Source organism: Centrocercus urophasianus, unplaced genomic scaffold (genome assembly GCF_019232065.1).
Source record: "Centrocercus urophasianus isolate 14NV4802_14NV808 unplaced genomic scaffold, USGS_Curo_1.0 seq_16, whole genome shotgun sequence".
NCBI lineage: Eukaryota > Metazoa > Chordata > Aves > Galliformes > Phasianidae > Centrocercus > Centrocercus urophasianus.
Genome location: NW_024884711.1, coordinates 19,069,221 through 19,091,552, shown reverse-complemented (window position 1 = coordinate 19,091,552; position 22,332 = coordinate 19,069,221). Strand labels below are relative to the sequence as shown.

At 38.5% G+C, this 22,332-nt stretch overlaps 1 protein-coding gene across 7 annotated transcripts in view; it reads left to right on the top strand.

The window, feature by feature from the left end:
• Nucleotides 1-22,332, top strand: part of HDAC9 (histone deacetylase 9) — a 438,875-nt gene that overhangs the window by 261,998 nt on the left and 154,545 nt on the right. For 6 of the 7 annotated variants that reach the window (XM_042817002.1, XM_042817000.1, XM_042816999.1 and 3 more), the window contains one exon: nt 372-2,946. In XM_042817002.1, coding sequence (XP_042672936.1) covers nt 372-692 — 321 coding nt within the window. In that variant the 3' untranslated portion in view covers nt 693-2,946. Of the gene's footprint in view, nt 1-371; nt 2,947-22,332 lie in introns of those variants that run through there. The other variant, XM_042817004.1, reaches the window with a different exon arrangement.

Below are 22,332 nucleotides of genomic sequence, written 5' to 3'. Positions count from 1 at the left end.
GTTGGGAAAAATGAACAGTAATATAGTTAAATAAATTTCTGCATTTTTGTTTGAAGAGTATGAAGGGAAGCTAATTACTTTTGATTACCAGTAGCAACAATGTAATAGATGTGTTACAATGCTTTCATTATTCTACCCAATTTTTACTTAAGTATTACCATATAGCACTCATTACAAATACAGTATTTTCTATTGCAGCATAACAAGTGACCTTTAACTTAGGAATTTCGGTTCTTTTTTTCTTCATAAACTAATATTTTAGTGATGCAGAGCTTGCACTAGAAGCTGTAATTTTGTTGGTGTCTAGTACTTCCCAGTGTTCTACATTGGTGAAAGCAGTCAGTAACTATTCCCCCTCCATCTCTTTCCAGATGCTCTCCAAATCCATTGAGCAGCTAAAGCAGCCTGGCAGCCACCTGGAGGAAGCTGAAGAAGAGCTGAATGGAGATCACTCAATGCAGGAGGAGCGAGCTCCCGCTAGTGGGGCCAGCATTAGGGCTGAGAGCAGCAGTGCTGGTGAGGATGACAGAATAGGACAGCAGGCGGGGGCTGTGAAGGTCAAAGAGGAGCCACCGGACAGTGATGAGGATACTCAAACCCAGCAAATGGAATCTGGGGAGCAAGCTGCTTTTGTGCAACAGGTAATAGGCAAAGATTTAGCTCCAGGATTTGTAATTAAGGTTATTATCTGAACATCACATGCATTTTCTAGGCTTTGACGAGTAGTTGTGTTTTGATTCACTAGCAAATCCTGATTTACTATTCAAAGAATTTAACAAAAGCAAAGGTGTCGTATGCACACTTCAAAACATAGTGGAGCTCATCCTTATGGCCCTAATGAAGCAAATACCCGTTGCAGACAATTGCTATACATAAAACTTTGCGTATTAGATGATAGAATTTGTATTAGGCCAGGATTATATTACATCGCTTAGTTCTAGTGCAAGACAGCTCCTATCACCTAGCTTGTTGAGATCAGCTACTGCTGGACTTAGTTTCCAGATCTGATTGATGAAACATTCTTCTCTGATTTTGAATCCTCTGACTTTTGCTTTCAGCTATCTGTATATAATGTATCATACCGTAGTCTTGAACACTGTTAACAAACGATAGGGTAATTTTCCCCCATAGACAGGTACTGACTGCTACATCAGTGGTCCTAGGTTGGAGTACAAAGTTAAAGAAATATACCAGGTGGATGTAAACATGCAAGGCAAGGCGCTGTTTGAAAATTGCATTGTTTTCATTTTTGCACTGCTTAATTCATTTTTCATTCTGTCTTATTTGATGATACTGTCCACAAAGACACCCTTAAATTAAGCAGATGCAAATACTGGCAAGAAGGAAAATGCAGCATTAGGTTCCAATCAGATATTACAGTATTGAAGGAAAAGCACAGAAGTGTTATCGTTATTATCTGATATCCAAACACTTGCTTATTGTTTTAAAGAAAAACTAGTCATACAATATTGCATAACCTTTACCACTAGGTCTCATGGACAAAGCTTAAAATAAGGACAGTGTAAATAATGCCAACTTGGCAAAAGGAAACTTCAAATTGTCTGACAGTGTTTTGCGAATGCTGCAGAATGAAGTGCATTTGTGCAGCCTGTGCTTTCAGAGAGCTGCTGTCCCTTTTGTTGCTCCAAAATCAGACAGAGCAATGCTGGATGCAGTGGCAGGCACTGTTTATTTAAGTCAAGACTTTGTCAGGTCCCTGCTGTTCTCCTCGAGAAAAGTGATTCTGAGAGGGGGAGCAGGAAATGCCTTATGGAAACAGGAAGCCCAAGTGATTCATGTGCTGAGGAATGTAAGGCAGGGGGAACGGGGTAGTGTTCTCTCTGTTTTTAAAGGCACTCTATGAATTGATTTATTGTCAAAGAAAATAACAAAGCGAGCAGGGAAATTGTTAAGGAAGCTTTCCAGTGAAACATTTCCTTCATATTCCCTTTTGATATGTTTACCTTGTTTTATAGGTTTACTTTTGTTAAGCTAGTTAAAGATTCATTGTATTAAGATCCCCTTTAATATGGATAATCCCAAACTGACCTGGAATCCTTGTCAGTTTTTTTTCTATTAAAAAATATTTATATTTCTAAAGCTAAGGTATTTTAAGGTGCAGTATCCTGTTTCAAAAGAGATAGATGTTTTGCCAAATGTAGAAATTGTTCTGACATGTTATTAGCATATGTTGTTTACATGATGCTCTAATACTATTGAAGCTCTTATAAAATGTTGCGACCTATAAAGATACATTATCCTTTTTCCTAAAAGATCTCAAATCAACAACTAAGTAGTTGCTGTATAGCGAAAGGCCTCCTGCAACTTAATGATGAACTTAGATAGGAAACACGCATTAATTGACAAAATGTAGACAACTTTTCTGTGTGCTTTATATTGGTCTTGGATGAAAAAATCACTTTGCATTCACAATGAAAAGCATATAAAACTGAAATTGCATATTTTTCCCATTCTATATAACTGTACTTTTCCTTGAAGCCTAACTTCAACCTCATCAAAAGGGATAGTGCATCTTTTTAAAATACATTTTATTTGGGGAGAAATTTGCAAATGAGAAGACTTTTGTACAATATCATTTCCAAAACAGTGTATTCACAAAGCACAGAAGATATTTTTATAATGTTCTGCAGGTGAGGAACCCCAATAGATTAGTAGACTTTCACTTCAGAATCTCTCAAACTTGGAAAAAATTGAAATAGAGAAATTACCTGGAACCAGTGAAAAGGAAAACTGGGTTTAAAAAAATCCCACATTTCTAATTGACAGTTGTCTCCTACATTTTAAATCTACTGTATTTATTAGAATTTACACCCTCAGAGGTGATCTCTTGTTTTGTGTTGTAAATATATTGTTTGTATGTTCCCTTTTTTTGCCTTCTGATATAAGTCTCTTCCTTTCTCAAATAAAGTTTTTTTTTTTAAAAGATCCCCTTTCAGATATCTGACTTTGTGTAAAGTTGATACCTCAATTGTGCTTTTGCTTTGTATAATCAAATATGTTTGCTACACATTGTTGAAACAATTAAAGCTTTCAGGAGCAAGGTTTTTATTAGACTATTCTTACAATGATTACACAAAGTCTTCCTTTTAGTCTCTCATTTTATCCTATATCAGCCATTATAAGTTCTAGTGAATGTGAAAATAGTATTGATGCATGCTCATTTTCCCATCACAGCATTTGTCTTGAACATGTCTTCACAGTGTCATGTTAAAAAGGTAAAGGTAAATCCCATTTTATTTGCTCCTAAATTATAAAAAATATCCCAAATGTGGATGAATGGAAATAACTTCTTAGAACACAAAAAGTATTGAACCTGAGCATATACTGACCTTTTTGACACTCCTCAAGAACTTTGCAAAAGTAGAATCCATCTGTAAATATATTTGGAAGGAGGGAATCTGTAGACTTCACAGAGTTTAAAGCAATTGAGGGAGAAAATGAAGTCCTACCGTGAAGAAACACCTATGCACTTCCTTAAAGATGTTCAGTGCTTCACTGGTTAGTAATATTTCCCCAAATTTGCTTCAGATCTGCAGAAAGAAACAGTCTGTACTACATAATTGTCTCTGTTGCTAAAATACGTGCGTTATTGCTACCAAAACAGTTCAGAAAATTGTTGCTATCAAACTCCTTTCACTGTCCATTTAAGTAGCAAAAGATTTTAGCTGCTTTGATTGATAGAATTTTAAATAAAATACAATTATTTAACAACATAAGTTTATAAGAGTAAATATTTTGTAAATCAAAAGTTGTTATTTTTAGTGATATAACAGCAAAGTAATGTTTTGCCAGTAAAACACACATAGACACAAAAAAGTCAAGTTTTAGCTTAGGAAATCTTAAGTAGCATTAACAGAACAACATTATATTGCTTATTTAGTTGATTATTATGTATTTAGAACCCTATGCCTGTAAGTAAATCATGCTTTCATTGGTTATTTTCTTCAGATGCCATTTGTTTAAATACTTATGTTGGAATTAGAAGAGCAGCCTTAAACATTTTTGCTTTACAGCATTCCTGGTGTGGAACAACTACATTTTTTTCTGAATTATTTGTTTAGCATGCATAAAAGCACATATAATGCAAAAAAAACAATCATAGTGTAATACAATCCACAGGTCTTATTTTTTTCTATGATAAATATTCATGTCTGTCCTGGGCAGCTTGGTCTCGTAGTTGGTGACCCTGTCCATTTCAGGGGGGTTGAAACTGGATGAGGTCTTTTTCAACCCAGTCCATTCTATGATTCTATGATTCTTTTTTTTTTTTTTTTTTTTTTTTTTTATTCCAAGCAGCAGATAACATAATCTGTCCTGTTGTCCAAAAAGTAAAGTCAGCATAGATGCCAATTCAGACGTAATTACTACCAAATGAGGCAAAATGTTTTGGAATATTTATATACTTAAAAAATACACAGCTTATTGGAATGTAGATACTGTAACACTGGCCTTATTTTCATCTTCTGATGTTAAAAAAATAGCATTAAGAGCCAAATGCCACTGCAAATCAGGAGCACTCCAGACACTACCACCACTCATCTTTTCTTTCAGCAATTCATTCATGCACTACCTTCATTTTGTCTTCATTGTCATCAGGATCACTAAGACTTCTCTGTGTTATGTAAGCGAACTATACCCCGTTTTTGTCTTCACTGGCATTCTGAGGTACAATCTATAAACATCAGTCCCCAAACATCAATCTAAAAATGTTTACTTATTTCTCCCCATTATAAACACAATTTGCAGCCAAAATTAGCTAAACCAAGTTAATTTCCTTATTGTATTCTGTGCCACTAGCAGCATGTCCTACTTATCCACTTAAGAGATGTTTGTTTGCTTTTCATTTATTTGTTTAGTTTCTGATTTCCTTATGTAGTTCTCATCATCTGGGTCATAGCAGTGCTTCTGTACCTGGTTTTCTCAGTGGAGAAATATGCTGAACTACTATTCAGGCAATCAGAAGAAATATATATCTTCTGTATCTATCTTCTGTAATGCTCTAGTGAAATCCCACTGTTCTGTTGCATTTTAATAGACTCTGTGCTTTGCATTTGGTAGACTTTGTGCTTTGCATTTTCTTTTTTCCTCTTTTAATTCATCCTGATTTAGAATTAGAACAAAAGGCGAGTAAATACAATCAGTCCAAGAGGCACAGCCAGTGACAAGGCTGGATGGGGGCACTTCAGGCTTCCTGTCCATGTTACCTCACTCAACCATGCAAGTAGATCTGGGAAGGACATTTTCTACGCAGTTCTGCTTTCTGGTCTTGGTTTGCTGAACCCTGATGACATGCTCTTCTAGCATCATACATTTTATTCTGGCCTCATACATCCAAGCCCATGCAGGCTAACTTCCCAGGCTGTTTGTGTGTACACACAGCTATTGGAGACCCCAAAGGTTACTTCATTAGCAGCGTAAAGTTAAAGGCACTAGCTTACTAACTTGAAATCATTCTTCATCAGTGTGTGATTCTGCGTGATGATTACGTGGGGACCTTAGTAACTAAGAGCTGCTTTGGCAGACCAGATATTTATTTGCAAACAATGCAGTGTCTCAGCTGATTAAATGAGATGGTTTGAATCTGGCTGTGACACCTTTGTGGCTTTTGTTTTACCTTTGCATAGTTGCCTTGGAGTAATAGACTACTGTACCTGTGAAAAATAAGTAGGGTTGCTTGGAGATGTACTGTTAAAACTCCTTGGTCCTTCTAAGCTGACGGCAAATTACAGCAGTACTTACTTGATCAGTACTATGACGCCCCAGAAAGTCTTTTTTACCTGTACTATCTCTATGCACTCTTTTTTCCTTCCCTGGCTACTTTCATCATATCACTGAATATGCAGCCAGTAAGAGAAGGCCAACTTTGTACTGTAATGACTTTCCTCAGTTCTGTCACTGCACAGGCCCAAAACAACCCTGAAATAACACAGGCTGGCATTATGATTTCTTGATTCAAATTTTGGCCTTAGGCTACTGGGGGAGGGTTGGGGAGGTTGGAAGGAGAGGGCAGTGATGTTGGATTTGTTTTGTGAACATTTTTCATTCATCTACATGAAGTCTCTGAGTATTTCAGCTTTCTCTTTTTGCTCATAAGGGTCTGTCTATCTTTATTAAGTTTTTAAGCGTGGTCCTTAAAAAATGCAGTTCATTATTAAATGCTACAGGAAGAATAACTCATTTATCTTTATTTGACAATTCTGTGTGAAATTCCACAAGTGATTTGCCTTTCCCAGTTGGATGTAGAAAATGATCACATTTTTCAGAAAGTATTGAATCCACTTTCTTAATGAATGCCAAGGAGATGACTGTTAATTTCATTTGTTTCTGCTGCTGTAAACCTTCAGTTACAGAGTGCAGTAAGACTTATTTTATCACTTAAATTGAGAACTGAAGTGTGTGAACACAATGTGACATTACAAAACAACATTCTTTCATTTCATTGATACACACATAGAATAATCTTGACAGTGCTTATATTTTTCGATTCAACATTTTTCACACTTTTCCTTCTTCTAATACTTACAATATAGCAATTTGCTACTTCTGTTACTGCTCCCTTTTGTCAGTAAAAGCAGCGTGTAAGAAGACCATGGAGGCAATGTGAGGCAAAATTACTTAATTAGGGGTACATAACTAACATGAATCAAAAGGCTGTAAGTCTAGATCCCAGTAATTATCACTTCACATTTTTACAGTCAGTTGATGTTACTTTCATACCAATGGGCAATTTATCATTTCCTGTATCATACAGAATGGGTTTATTATTATTATTATAATTGTTATTGAAGTGGATTATGTGGTCTTGGGAAGCTGCTTCTTTAAATGCTTTATGTTTGACTTCTGAATGTTTCTCTTTCTGACATCCAGGCAAGTGCACGCTTGTAGGTTTTCCTCGTTTCCTTCTCTGAAAATACACAAATGAATAAATGTGCTCCTCAGTACACTGCTGGCTAAGTCTTAATAAAGCTCTGTTGGTTAATGTCCTGGAAGAGCAGTTCAGCCTGAACGCCTTTGAGACATAGGTGCTCTAACGCAGAAAGCAGTTCATAATCTGCCTCCTTTCATGGTCTGGCCTGTGACCTTTGAATCCAGGAGTCTGAGGAGGTATTTCTCTTCAAATTGTCTGTATTTCCTCTGGAGGGAAAAAAAAAAAAAAAAAAGTGAAAGTTACAGTTATGAGAATGCAGCAACACTATGGGATTATGAAGGCTTTGCTTGAGTTCTCCATAAAGAATCTAGTGGAGCATCAGTCTCCACTGCTTTTGTTAGTCTTTTCCTTTTGCACCCATCAAGAAGGGTACTGTGATATTTTCAGTTGGCAGTTAGCAGATATGGGGGTAAAGTGCTGCTGGGAAATGCTATCCCCTCTGAACAGAGGCAGTCAGAGAATAGTTGTTCCTAAGCTTGCTTTCCTCTACTGACAATACAAGTTTAAGAGTCGCTACACATCGTCAGAGAGCATGGTTCTGCCACTCAGCCACCTCACTGCACAGGTGATAACCAGGGTTCTTCAGGGTTGTAATCCTCTTTGATAGCTTGCCTTAGGGTATGAAAGGTTCCCAAGCTTAACAGACCATCTCTTCATATCTTCCTTTCCAGTTTTTTTAGAACTTTTTTGTTCTCACCATTTGCATTTGTGCAGATCTTTTGTCATTCTGCATGAATTTTAGTTTTCTTAAGGTATTGACTTTGTACAGAGAACTTCAAATCTGTTTCTGTTGGTGTTTCCGACAGAAAAATGAATGCCAGCACTGAATACTGGTACCACCACTGCAGGCTCAGCTCTGGGATTTTTAAGGTCACAAGAAAGAATAGTTAATGTTTCATGCACAGCAAGTTGTTATTCATGTAGTGTTGGTATTACTCTTATTCCTTCTTTTTTTTTTTTTCCTGCTTTAATATGGATGAGAAGTATTGAAAATGAAAAGCTAAATCAGGTGAGATTCTATGAAATGGTAATGGATTTGTACCACAGCTTCAGTCACTTAAGGCAAGTCAGAAGAAAGGGATAGTATTCCACTGAAGTAGATTGCATTTGACCTACAGAACCTTCTAAATGCGGCAGGAATTTGCATAGGCAGTTTCATAGATCTAAGTACACCGTGGCATTATGAGGGCAAAGAAATGATACTAATTTTCCTCCACTGGTTAAATCTCCTCTATCCAATGAGGATCATAAGGAAAGCAGCTCCTTCATAGATAGAGTATGCTTCTAAAACAGGTAATGTCGAAGAAGCACCAAAGCTGAAAGTCAGTTGCTTTCCAAGGATGCATTCACAGGTGAAGAACAAATACACTCAAAGTTACCCCTGTGTTTGTCCCCTTCAGCAAACAACCCCTCATCATGACATTTCTAGCCCCTTCTCCCACCTGTGGCCTGAAGGCACATCTACAGGCATCTTCAGACCTTCTGCAGATCTTTCTGAACTTGCCCCCTTCTGACTAACAGAAGTCAAGGGGGGATGGAAAAAATTAGATCCTCTTCAGAAAGGCCATGAGCTACCTTCAGTGCCACTGCTTCACCCATGTGCTTGGGCCCCTTGTGGAGGGACCAGCATCCTGTGGCAGGACAGGACAATGCTGGAGGCCAAGGCCAGCCATGGAGCAGGAAGACAGATGGCAAGATGTCTTCCTCATGTCAGCACTGCCGTGGGAAGCAGTAGCAGGGGAAGGCCAAGGAGAGGGAGAAGCAGCTATAAAATGTCCTACAGCAGCTCCTGCAGTTAGGATTGAAAGCCCTCCTTGTCTCAGCGAGCAGCTCCATGTCCTTCTGGTGATGACTGCATCACCCCAGCCAGAGGCTAAAGGCTTTTATTTGCTGCATAGGTTATTCAGAGAACTTTCTCTAGCTTTTTGTCCTCAGAAAACCACACTGTAACAAGGGATTAACTGCTCTGCCTTTTAACTGTTCTTTTTAACCTATTTTGTAGGTTTATAGGTAGGTCAGACAAAACAATTTAACTTGAAATTCAACCTTTTTTGAACCTCCCAATTATAGCTACTGCAAACACAATTTGTCAATTTTCACATTCTTCTCAATGTTGTCTCATTTGATGACTTTAGATTTGCTATTTAACACAGGATTTTCAGATCAAGTAATGGAGATTAGTTATTAAAGAAAGTATTCAAAGAAGTATAAGAACGAAAGTTTCAATTCCTTATTCCAGGCTGAATGTGGCTCTGGGCAGCCTGGTCTAGTGGTTGGCAACCCTGCACATAGCATGGGGGTTGAAACTAGATGATTGCGGTCCTTTTCAACCCAGGCCATTCTGTAATTCTGTAATTCCATGATTATTGTCCATACCTATTATATCTTGAATTTTCTTTCAATAGCTTGAGAAATATTTTAATAAGTAAAGACTGAGACAAGAGCATCAATTCTCTTTGTTATCATCTTTGTTACATACTTTTAAAACATAAATTTACATTTATTTTTCCACCTGGAAGACTTTATTTCAATTACATTGTATTATTATTAGTTATTAAACTTAATACTTCAGTGAATTGAAATCAGGAGCACTGAAGTTTCTGTTGTTTTTTATCTGAGCATTCTGGGTTAAGGAAATAGATGAAGTGAAGATGAAATATCTAAAATGATTATGAAATTATCCACTACCTATTGGACCAAAAGCTTCCAGATACATTTTTCTGTAGTTTAATTTCAAGGAGAATTTTTTTTATGCTCTGAAATACTTTTTCCTAAATTCGTAATTCTGTTTATATTAAAGAGTATTTCACAGTTTACAGAATTTTCTATTTATATTAAATGCTCCTGTGTGTCATCTCCTAAAAATCTCAAGGACTAGATGTTTAGTCAGAGACATCACTGATTAATTGTTCCTTCCAAACTGATTTGCAACCTTGTCCTTATTGTGCAAAATAATTAAAAAACAAAACAAAACAAAACAAAACAAAACAATGATTTCATTTGGCATTATCAACCGCTGAAAGATGAATCAGAAAGAGATGAATAAGTTTTAGCTGATCTTAATGGGGCAGCAACAAGTAAATTCAGGGATGACAGATGATGTTGCTGACTGGCAATTCTGACTGTATTATGACATGGATAAACACACTAACTTTCTTAAGAACCACCCATGAAAACAAAGTAATTTGAAATCATATTGCTGTGGAAAACAGAACTCAAAAAAATTCCTTTTTGGAATTTTTGGATTTGGAGAGCCTGATTACTGCAAAAGCTTGGGAGAAGCATATTAAAACCTCACATCATAACATAACCAACATGATTCTCTTAACTTTATGGGGAGAATGTTGGTTTTTTCCTCTGAATCAGAGCAGCAGCACTAGCCACCAGTGTAAGCCCAGTAATGCTTCCTGAATGTTCACATGCTCAGGGCATTTTGAGCTGCACCTTTACAAATAAATAAATAAGGAATGAACTTGTTCAGCATTTCAGGCCTATGACTAAAGCCAGGGAGCCAGTTGAGTATGCTACTACATTCTCTTTATTTTTGTGGGCATCGTGCATTTTTAAGATGGCTATACATTTCCTTGAACCAATGCAATATAAAAGATTTACTGTTACAGTTTGTGTGTGGCCAGGCAATGGCATATGGAAAACATGTTTCCTGCTATTTAATTTAATTACTCTAATCACGTGCCAGCCCCGGGCATGTCATTCTGGACCTCTGAGGCTCTTTGTCTGTCAAAGAGATGGACAATATCTTGGCTTTGTTTAGTTGCTCTGCAGTCTACAGATAAAACCACTGAAATACTGACTGTTTGTTTAACCAAAACTTTGCATTTAACCATTTGGCTTTGATTTTTTGTTTTACAAGGGAAGATGACATTTTGGCCTTGGTGAGCTGAAAAGTATGACGAAGAACTGTCACTTTCAGGCCTTATTAGATGAAAAAGAATACTCTAGCCTTCTGGTCAGAAATTGGCTTTAGAATTAGAAACCTAAGACATACATTGCTGTTATTTTAGAGTTGCCTGTTAGCAAGGGCAGCTGGAAAAGTCCTGTTTATAATTGCTTCATTCTAATACGGTTAGCCCTTCATTCGCCTGTTTCGGTAGATTTGAGTTTGTTTTATTTTAGTAGATGAAATGGTAATGGATGAAGCTCTCATTTAAATTCCATAGCAACTAATCATGCCAATAACATTGCACTGAGGTACAAGTTAGCTTTTATGTTAACACCCTATAGTGATTTTTATTTAAGACATAGCTGTAAATTAGAGCTTTAAGTCTTTTGACAAAAAGAAAAAAAAAAACAAAATCAAAAGCAGACAGTCAGATTACAGTACTCTGTTCATGTTATGAACCCCAAATCTGGAGAGAAGAGAGAAATTAATCACATACTTAGCTTTAAGTACGTGCTTAACACCACCATTTCCTTCAGCTGTGAGTGCTCAAGTCCTTGTTTTCCTGAGCTCACAAGCAGCACTAAGGAGTACTTAAGACTCCATGAGGACATGAATTCTAACAGTCATATTGTAAGAAGGAAGAATCAGAACCAGCTTTGAATAGAACTGAGTTCCAACTCATAAAGAATTATTATATGTAGAAAGACTAGTCTGTTCTTACATTTTTGAAGGCTGAATTAACTCAGTTTCTGTAAGTTTCAGCAGTGCATGTATTCACCCTTCTACATGAAGTCTATGAATGGTCTGGACATTCAGAGGAATACGTTGTATGGGATGGGATAGGATACAAAAGAAAGGAAAGTGCCCTTCTGAACAGGGTATGGCAGAGCTTATATATTTCTGAAATATCAGAAATACACAGCTTTACTTTTTTCCTTTTTTCTTGATGAATCAATGAGACACGAAGAAAAAAAGATTTCTTTAAGTTACACAGTACAAGAATGTATAGAAGTATAGAAGAATGTATATATACTGAATTACAGCTCCCACTTAGCTTTGAGTTAACCACTAGATGACACTACTTCCCACTTACTGAACAGGTGCGAGCATACGCTGTGATCTTCTGTACCAGTTCATATATATTTTCACCCTTCTCAAAAGAACATAAAAAAGAAACATTGTACAGGAATTGCCTTCATCTTTCTATATTTTGATGGACCTTCTATTTCGTTCAGGCAGATCTTTGCATGTTTCTTTGCATGATCTACAGACAAAAAATTGAATTATAGCTCACAATGCAAGCCATTAGGGTGCTGTAACTTAGCAAGCTGATGATAGCTCTACTTAGAAGAAACCAAAGGAACTCCAAGAAAAACTGAATAGGTTGGAGTTTGTGGAGAACATTCCCCTTGCCACTCCTCCCTGCCTACCACCCCAGCACCCCGAAAACAGGGCTGAGATGTTGGCATCTGTAGTGTGATCCTGGAAAGACAGCATAGAGAAAAAACATGAGAGAAGTTAGGAAAAAGAAGGCTGCGCTATTCAAGTCCAAAAATGACAAACTGTGAGGAGAGGGAGAAAGACACAGAAGCATGGTCATACATAACCATGAGGTGGCTGCTGCTGCTGCTGCTGCTGCTGCTGCTGCTGCTGCTGCTGTGGTTTTTAAATTAGGAACAATGAACTTTCCAGAAGGATGTGTGGAAAGAGTCCCACATTTCTGAAAGCCTGATTTTCAGAATCCAGAAGGTCCAAACTACTTGAAAAACAGATCTTCCAAAGCTACATTTATGCAGCTAAATATAGCATCATGCGCAGGGATGTGAGGATGTGCAGTTGGAGAAAGAGCACCTTCAGATGCACTTTCATTTTCATCTATGTCAACAGGCATCTTGCTCTGTTATGATTCGTCTGAATGATTTACAATATGCATGCTATGAGTGTAACACATAGTGTTTGTGGTATACTTCATTGAAGGAGCATCTTATACAGCCATAGTAAAACAGCTTTAAAATCTGCCTGTCTCCTAGTAGTGCCATAAGGTACTACACGCAGACAAAAGAAAAATGATTATCCTTTGGTTTAGTAAACTGGAAAAAAATCTTTGTCATTGGGTACTCTAGCAGAAATGCAAGTCACAGCTTGAACCAGTGATTGAGCACCTGGTGGAAAGGCTGGGCCAATCCAGAAGAGCTCAGGTGCATGCAATGCTTCTGAGTGACTGGAAGGGCTGGAGCCAGGATCTACCCTTTTGCAGACTTCATTTGAAGGTTGGCCCTGGAGGCAAGGGTATCTTGCTGGAGATCTTTGCCTACATGAGGTCTTCTAAAGGTAAGCGGTTTTTCTTCTTTTGTTTCTATAGCTGCAGAGACGATTTGTTCTTTGGCTTGTTTTTGCTTGCTGCATCCTGGGGTTGTGCCACTCTGCTATTACTGTTGTACTTTCCGTCACATTAGGGCATTTCAGGCATCGGTTTAAATCTTGATCCCCAGTGACTGTGATACTACGGATTAAGAAAATCCTCATTTTCTGTCAAATTAATTCTGTGCTCCTGTTGTAGGAAATCTGAAAGCAAAGCAATGAGACTCCTTGCCATCATGGGATGTGTTGCCATCATCAATCTGTTTAAGTTTCACATTCTACTATGACATATTATTTTAGTTTTATTTTTTCTGTTTTCTTCAAAGAGCTGCGACTAAAATATTGATAAAGCTTTGCAGTTTTGAAATATGAAATCAATGCTGTGTATATGCAGGAAGCAGGGTACTTTTGCTAGTAAGCTATTTTTTGTTGTATTGGGTTTTGCTCCGAGATGCAGATTCAACTGTTGATTTGTAAGATTTCAAGAATTTCCTTAATTGTGATAGTTCTGTTGTATTTGTGTGACAGTGCAGCTAATGTTTCCTGTAGTACTATTGAATATTTGGGAATTGCTGGAATCATTTGGAATCTGTTATAGCAGAAATACTGAGTCATAGCCTGAACTAGTGATCAAGCACCTGGTGTGAAGGTAGGGCCAACGCAGGGGAGCTCAGGTGCATGCAATATTGCTTCTGAGTGACCAGAAAGGGTGGAGCCAGGATCCACCCCTTCCCAAACCTCATTTAAGGGCTGGCAGTGGAGGCCCCTTTTTGGAGATCCCTACCTGTCTGAGGGTTTCTGAAAGTAAGCAGTTTTCCTGCTTTCCTGTGTTTCTTTGTCCATAGCTGCTGCTGCATTTGGGCTTGTTCTCGCTGCAGTTTAGGATTGGGACGCTCTGTTATTATTGCTGTGCTTTCTGTCGCTTTATAGCATTACAGCATTACACATGTAAAATCTGTTCCATTTAGAACTCATTCTTCCAGCTTACAAAAGTGTAAGTCCATAGTTCTTATAAAAGTGCGATGATACACCAGATATATGTACCATATCTGAAAAATTATACTTCTGAGTCATCATTTGTCAACAAAAAGAGATGTGTTTATCTATTTGCAGTCAGTAATTTAGCTGAGTCCGTGTAAGAACTGAGATTTTTCTTAGCAGTTTAAGGTGTCCAAGTCCCCAGGAACATGTTTGAAATCAAGACTACCTAAATTGCAACCATTAGCAGCACAATCAAAATCAAAGGTATAGTTTTATCCCTGTGCATGTGCTGTTTGACCAGATTAATTTATTGAGGATAAGGGATCCGAAAAGAAAATACATCTTATTTCCAATATAAAACAAGAGAGAGACTGGGAAATAACACGTTAGCCAGAGATTTTCCTTCTGTATCACAATACAATCTTGTAATTAATTTTAACAAGTATAATTACTTTTTTTGCAATTACAGAATTACTTAATTTCTATTTCCTCTAACAATCCTGTGTTCTTGTATTTCATTTTAGACAGAACATTTATGCAAATTGCTGCTTTTATGTTGGTTTCCTGTGGTTTCTTAAATTTGTCAGTAATATACTCTTAGCTTTCTCTGAAAACTGTTTAGGAAAGGAGCAAGCTCTGTCGTTTGTGTCTAAGCATGAGCTCCAGGAAGTTTAGCTGGAGCATACAAAAGCAGGCAAGACAAGAAAGCAGCGTATTTTCAATCCGAAGTCCATAACACATTGAAATAAATATATCCTGTTGCTACATATACTACCCTTATCTCTGTTCTCTGCGAAGTGTTATTAAACAAGGATGCTCCAAAAATAATGCCTCCTATTTCATTATGTTGGCCCATAACATCAGAGGTGGATGTTGGTGTTATGGTAATAGAGATTGAACATTTCCTCTAAAATTCCATTACATGTTCTTGCCATCTGACAGATGGCAGCAGAGGGGCAGTCTGACACAATGGCACCTGCTGTGGGAGTGTGTATGAGCCAAAGATGTGTCATTGAATTCCTTCACGCAGGAAAAAATTGCACTCCTTGACATTAATTTCCACTTGCTGAATGTTTATATAGACCAAACAGTGAATGTGAGCACAGTGAAATGGTGGGTGTGCATTTCAGCAGTGATAACAGTGACATGATAGACAAGCCACATTCTGCCATCCATATCTGTCAAACCACAAAATGGAGAGTGTCTCAATCAGCTCATCCACACAGATTCAAAGATAATTACTAGGGAACTGTGTAATGAGCTGACTATCAATTTCAACGTGTTGGTAATTACAGTGACTCCTTTAGAATGCCAAAGTTTGAACCAAGTGGATCCTGCAAATTCTCACACAGGAACAGAAAGAACCTCTGTTTCAAGGCTGTCTGACCTACAGAACCACTACAAGGCTGAAGGTGATGGTTTCCTGGATTGTATAATTAGTGGTAACCACATGTGGTGTCACCACTATAAGCTGGAGTCAAAACAGCAGTCCTTGGAGTGGTGACATGTGAGTGCCCCACTGAAGAAAAAGTTCAAGACACAGCCCTCAGTGGGTAAAGCAATGTGTACTGCCTTTTTGGGATAAGAGGTGATCTTTCTGGATTTGCTGGAACCCATACAAACCACGAACTCTGACCACTACATTGTAATGCTGACTGACTGACGGCACAGTATCACCAGGCCCCATACCAGTTTGAAGACCATGGAGCACATTGCCAGTCTTGGCAGGACTGTCTTGTCATACCCATCATGTAGCATGGATTTTGCATCTTCTGACTTCCATCTCTTTGGTTTGATGAATGTGGACCTGCATGGGCAACATTTTCTTAGCAATGATGCTTCACAGCAGCTGTGAAACAGTGGTTCACATCTACTAGTATAGCTTTTTATGATCATGGAATGAAGGCTCTTGTTCATCACAGCTGAAAATGCACAGGTAATGGTGATGACTATACTGACAGACAGTGTTATGTAGCTGGGAATTTTCTCTATCAAATAGCATTACTGTGCTCTTGGCATCTGTTGTAGTTTCCACAGGAATAAATAGGAGGCATTACTTCTGGAGTAACCAATGTAGAATCATACTGTGCATCCTTATGCATTGCTTTTGAGGGGAAAGAAAAGGGGGGGTGAAGAGAAGAAAATCACCTTTGTTCTCTCCTTCTGAGATAAGGACCTAAAAATACAGTGACAAAAAAAAATGCTGTCTTTCAGAGCTAGTCTTCTCTCTTCCTCTGGTCTGTGGAGCTTTAGGAGGAATGCAGCTTGGTCATACCTGCTACACACACTTAGTAGTAGTAGTGCAAAGCATGACTGAAGGAACAGACAGCCAGACAGAGCTGTTGGTATGAAGCTGCCTTCATGCCTACCTGGGACAAACGTGCGCCTTTTGACAACTGCTGTGAAAGCTCCGTGAATAGATTCTAAAATCAGTGTGTTTGGATTATCATTTTAACTGCCTTCTTAAAACATTTGTTTTTGTAATAACACAGGATTTGTAGTTATTCTACTACAACTACCTACCTTCTTACAGCCTACGCTAAATTCCAATGAATAATTCAAAACAATGTTTCAAAGCATTTATCCTTCTTCCTATAAGGAAAAGCAACAAAAAGTACCCTCCCATGTGTAGCTCTTCAGGCAGTTTCCACTGAGGAGTTGTTAGGAGTTATTACTTCCCCACGCCTTCTGTAGCATCAGGAATTCCTTTTAATGTATTCCGAAAACAAAACCAGTTGGGGTTAAGCAAAGTCCTAAGACAACTTGGTGATATCTTGATCTTGATAGGTAAGAATTTTCTCTTTTGTTTTCAAATCTACATTTTAACAAAAGCAGCTAAGGTGATGTTCTTCTTGACGTGGAGTCACGTATGGTGATAATTCCTGCAAATGGAAAGACACATTTCTGAGCTCACAAGGAGACCACACAGGCAAAAGGAAAACACTCTTAAAGACAAACAAAACAAAGAAAGAGAATGAGGAAAAAATATAGGCCAAACACTGAGGAAAAAGTGAGCAGTAGATAGGAGTACAAGAAAGAAATGACTTCAAACTTGATAGAAGGAAGCACTTGAATTGGGAAAAATAAAAAAAATAGACCTGTATGAAATGAACCTAGTGAAATGATTTACACCTACAGCACGATGCCTTTCTAGCAGCTGATCGTTTTACTAAAATTGTTGTAATAGCTAGTTTTTACACTCGTGAGGTAACAACTTTTGTCTAAGGCAAAAGATTTATAGTTTGCTCTGGGTATAATGGTATGAGGGGAGCTGGCTGCCAAGTGTGTCTGTGATTTGTATAGGGTGCCTTTGGTCTGGTAGGTGGTGTGTTTGTTCTGTGGCTGGAGTTCACTAGAAGTTGTTTGATGCACTGGCCAATGATAACTATCTTGAGAGAGGGAGAAGCCCAAATCCTCTAAGTTTCAAGGAGAGAACAGAACAAAGTACTTGTGTGGATGGAAAAAATGATGACAAACTCCATGGTAACATGAAGTACATCAATTCATGGGGACTTTGTGGTTTATCACTTGAAAAAAAATAAAAATAAAAATTATTGACCCCAAATTGTGGTAATTTTTAGTATTAAACGGATCTCTTTTGAAGACTAAGCTGTAGGAGTAGACGAGACAGTAGTTTTGGAACAGAGCCCCGAGCCTTAGAAATAACACTGTTGGTTTGGCTCTCCTTCCTATATTGTTGCCTAGCTTTAAAACTTTTCAGCAGGACTTCACTGCAGGCTGGTGACCAGCTTGAATCACTGTGGAGTAGATTAACACAGTGTTTTCCCAAGTGTCTAATCTCATCTCGGGATCAGAACACAAACAAGAGCAAAGCATCCTTAAGATCCAAGGAGACCTCAGAGCAAGCTTGCAGTTCAGCCCTGCCAGCCTTAGCATTTCCTCAGGCTCCTCAGCATACCTTCAAATTCCCAGAATTCTTCGAAAGTTCTGACATTTCTGCTCTGACCAAAAGCTTCACCTTTGCCCATAGTACAGCGCTTGGCTCCCCCGTGAGAATGGTGTTTTATTTGTAGCATCTTATCCTAAAAATCCTGCTTGCTGAATCCAGCCTGCTTTTTGTTGCTAGAAGGCAAGTTTTTGGAGTAGCTATGTCTGTACTGTTGTTTTTTTTACTTGATTATTTTTTTTTTCCTGCTATTGTAACATTCCTGAGATCAGTGAAGAGCCTTTCAGATCTGTACAAGCTTCAGAGGTAGTGGCTGACACTGCTTGGAAACTTGTTAACCTGCTTGCATACTGCTACCAGAAGGAGAGAGGGTGAGAAAACTCATTGGGCTCTTGTCCAGTTTCTAACCAGTAAATTAATTTATTGTTGCTGGATTTGGCACTGTGGCATAAAGAGACTGTCATTTAAAATGTCCTGTGCTGTGTGTGAGGATGAGGAGATGTCAAAGGCAATAGGAAATGTGGTGATCTCTGATGCCAAAGGGAACCTGCACTAGAAGGGTCAACAGTAAAACCTGTGGTAGAGAACATCAGAGCATGCAGAAATAAAGAAGGACCAGTTAGACACTAAGCATGCTTCAATTCAGTTCAGGTCACTGGCTATTGCAATGTATATGAACATACCTTAAGGTTGAAGTAAAGCCACTGATGTGCTTAGGTATCCATTCTAACAATGCCTACTTGCCTGTATATATGTGTGTGATTTCTTTATAGATCAATGCAAGTTAAATGCAGGTGTGCTCTCTGATATCTAATGAAAATTGCTGTGTATTCATGTATGCACAAACCAGAACAAAAAGGAGCTCACAAATCATACAAGACATTTCTATCCATGTTTTAAATATATTACAAATTAAAACAAATACACAAAATATTTTTGTATGTCATTCCACCACCTTTTCTTGTGTTACTGTTAGATCAGAACTAAAAAAAATACAGGGACTGTAGTAAGTACCAGAATATGAAATTATATGTTGATTTTTCCATGGCCTATTAATATCTTGTTACTATGAGACTGTGCTGCTTGGTGGTTTCTGGCTTAGTGGTGTTTGGCTTGCAGGTAAAGGAAATAAAGGGGAAAAAAAAAGTACAGCAAGACCTCCTGCAATATGAATACTGACCTCCAACTACTATTTTATGTGACTAATTTTTGCTTATTTCCATATATTTACTGTCAATAGAACCTGGAGAGAGTGTCATCTTAGACTGTACACATTTTTGTACATGAGCAAACAGTACATGCAGAAATGCTTTTATCTTGCTTACAAGTTTCACTGGTATCAAGATCAGGCCCCTCTTAACTTCTTGATGCTTGGTGGAATTCCAAAGGACATTCCAGTGGGTAATATGGGTAATATAGTAGAAGATGTGAAATTGCCGGCAAGGAGGAGAAAAAAATTTTCTACTGCAACCATTCACAGGAGAGGGTGGGAAAAGCAGTGGAGTAGTGCCTGATATGTTCTGCTAGGGCAGTGCCGTTCAGGCACACCTAAACCACAGATCAGTCATAATACACTGATTTCCTTCTCCCTCTCTTTCAAAAATAATTCTACTCCTAAATATCTAACAACAAGATGTTGATATTTATCTCTAATGCAAACTTGAATTTCCCTCTGCTCATGTAATGAATCAGAATCAGGAGAATGAAAATGCTACCGTACAGCTTGTAAAGGTTGGTGTTACTTAGTTATTGATGCAAGTACCTCCTAGAGGGACTGCACTGGTAGGGGTTTGCTAATCAAACACAGAACCTTTCGCCTTTGGGTCATTGGATCAAATCTGTCTCTTGTGGATAGTGACCAAAGCTTGCTACAATTTAAGATTTCAGTGCCCCATATAAATGAAATATGTAGAAATTAGAGATTGAAAAAGACCTGTTACAGCTTGCAGCCTATTCCCCTACCAGTGTAGAGTTATTCTCTCTAAAGTATTTCCTGATTATGGATTTTTCCAGTTCCTAGTATGTTATGGGCACATTGCAAGTCAAAGCAGCTGGTATTAATTGATACCTGAGTCTAACTGGGTCCTTGCGGACTCTCTACACTGGCACTGGAGGGCAGGAGGGCTCTGCAGGCACCTCACTGCTGCTGCACTCGGTGGGGTCATGGAGGAGGCGAAAGCTTCCCACCCTGCTGTAAAATACCTCAGAATACAGGAAGATTACTGAATCTCATTTTTCTTGCCTCACTTATCTTTAAAAGTCCTACCAGTGTCCTTCCCATAACCAAGCAGGCGAAGGTTGTAGTTCTAAACGGTAGTTCAGGTAGCTAAAGAAAAGGCTAGATATTAATTTAGATGTTGATATGGACGGAAATTTTCCCAAAGAATGAAAGAGATCAGTACAGAAAAGCTTGCTTGGGTCTTCTTTTTGATTTAAATGAAAAGGTTTGAACCCTATTATCTTTTACGACTTCCATTTGCAAGTAATTAAGCATGCTGCAGAATCCCCATTATTGAGTGCTAAGGAACTGCATACTGACAATATTAAAGTTAGTTGTGTAAGGTATTTAATGACACCCCAAAACCAGTTAGTAACAGTGACACATTTCAAAGTGATGTAAACATGTCATAACTTAAACCAGTTCTTATTCTCTCTACAGGAGTCCAAGTGGGACTACTTTTACACACCCACCTTGAGTGCCTCAAGGTGCAAGTTACAGCACAGTGTAGACTGTAAGTGGGATTTCCTCACCACTTCTAATTTTGGCCATATGTGCCTGTCCCACAGCCTTTATAATCCAATGTTTCCTGCTAGAGATGCTGGAAATACAAAGGCAGCCTTGAAACCATCAGAGTGTTTTGAGGAAGAGCGCTGAGAGCTGTTCTTCCCTCAGCACAGCAAAGCCTGTAGTGCCATAGGAGGTGATGTGGTGGGGCTGCCCTGCGTATGCTGTGTGGTGCCCTGTGGGTGATGCTGGGGCTTGCTGTCACCTCCTGTGGCATCATGTATTGTCCCTATCCAGGATTTCCAGGTATCCCATAAAATGCAAGTCTCTTCATCTGCAGTTTTTCTAACAGCTGCTGTGTTACTGGAGTCAACTCATGTCTGATATTCACAGTACAAAAGTTTCAGCTGCTGAAAAATTCAAGCACTTGTAAAGGAAGATCCTTTGGGCTTCAGGAATTTTACAGTTGGATAACTTAAGAAAAGTTGCTAAGAAAATAGAACAAAAGAGCACCAAGCTGGAGTACAAGTAGTCCAAAGCATTGCAGTGAATTTTCAAACTGACACTCCACTTCTATTCTGGTGGGGGGTGGAGGGGGAACAAAAAAAAAAAAACACCAAACAAAAAAACAACCCTGTGTTGTGAAATGTCTTTTTGAACACAGATTTAAAGAATGAAATTGAGGGTTATAAACTAATAGCCAACAAAAGCAAGAAAGGCTGGAATGTTGGTAACCAATTGCAAGCACAGGATCCAAGCAAAACATCTTGAATTGCTAGTACTGTAATAAATTATAGTTTTCACTTTTGTGTTCTGCAAGTGAAAACAGCACTAAGTCAGGCCTGAAAGAAGAATAAAGGTTCACCCTTCCAGTGCACCCACGCCCCTGCATGTAGGAGGAGCTGCAATGCGGAGTAGGGAATACTGATGATGAAAAAGCAGCGTCCATCACAGTGTGAGGGGACAGATCCTGCTCTCATAAAATGGGGTTCCTGTGTCACTGAAGAGTTAATTGTCAGGTAGCAATAGATGAAAGCCAAACTAGGCTCAGGGATGGTCTGCTATGGTGGCTGTTATCTCATTTTCTTCCACAGATTAATTTTCCCCTCTTTAACTTTAATTAGATAAAAGTCCAGGGGTGGGATGTGGTCCTGGAGTGCTCAGAGGGCAAGAAGTGGTCAGGAACTGGTTTCTCTCAAACTTTGATTAGCCTATTTGATAACTGATACTAAGCACCCCAATTGGTTAATGAATGAGGGGTTCCCATGAGGTAAGTGGCTGGGAAATTCAGCCTCCCCCACAAGGATCACGAATATGTAAACTTCTGTCCTTCAGTTGGGTGTCTACTGTGGTTAGGAGTAAGGGTGATTTATGCCCTATCTGGGTCCTGGAGTGTATCTACATTGATTGACTCCCTTGATCTTGACATCAGTCACTTGGGCTTTCAGAGAAAGGGGGAACATAGGAGATAATGAAAGCTACATTAAAGAAGACATTGCTATTTATGT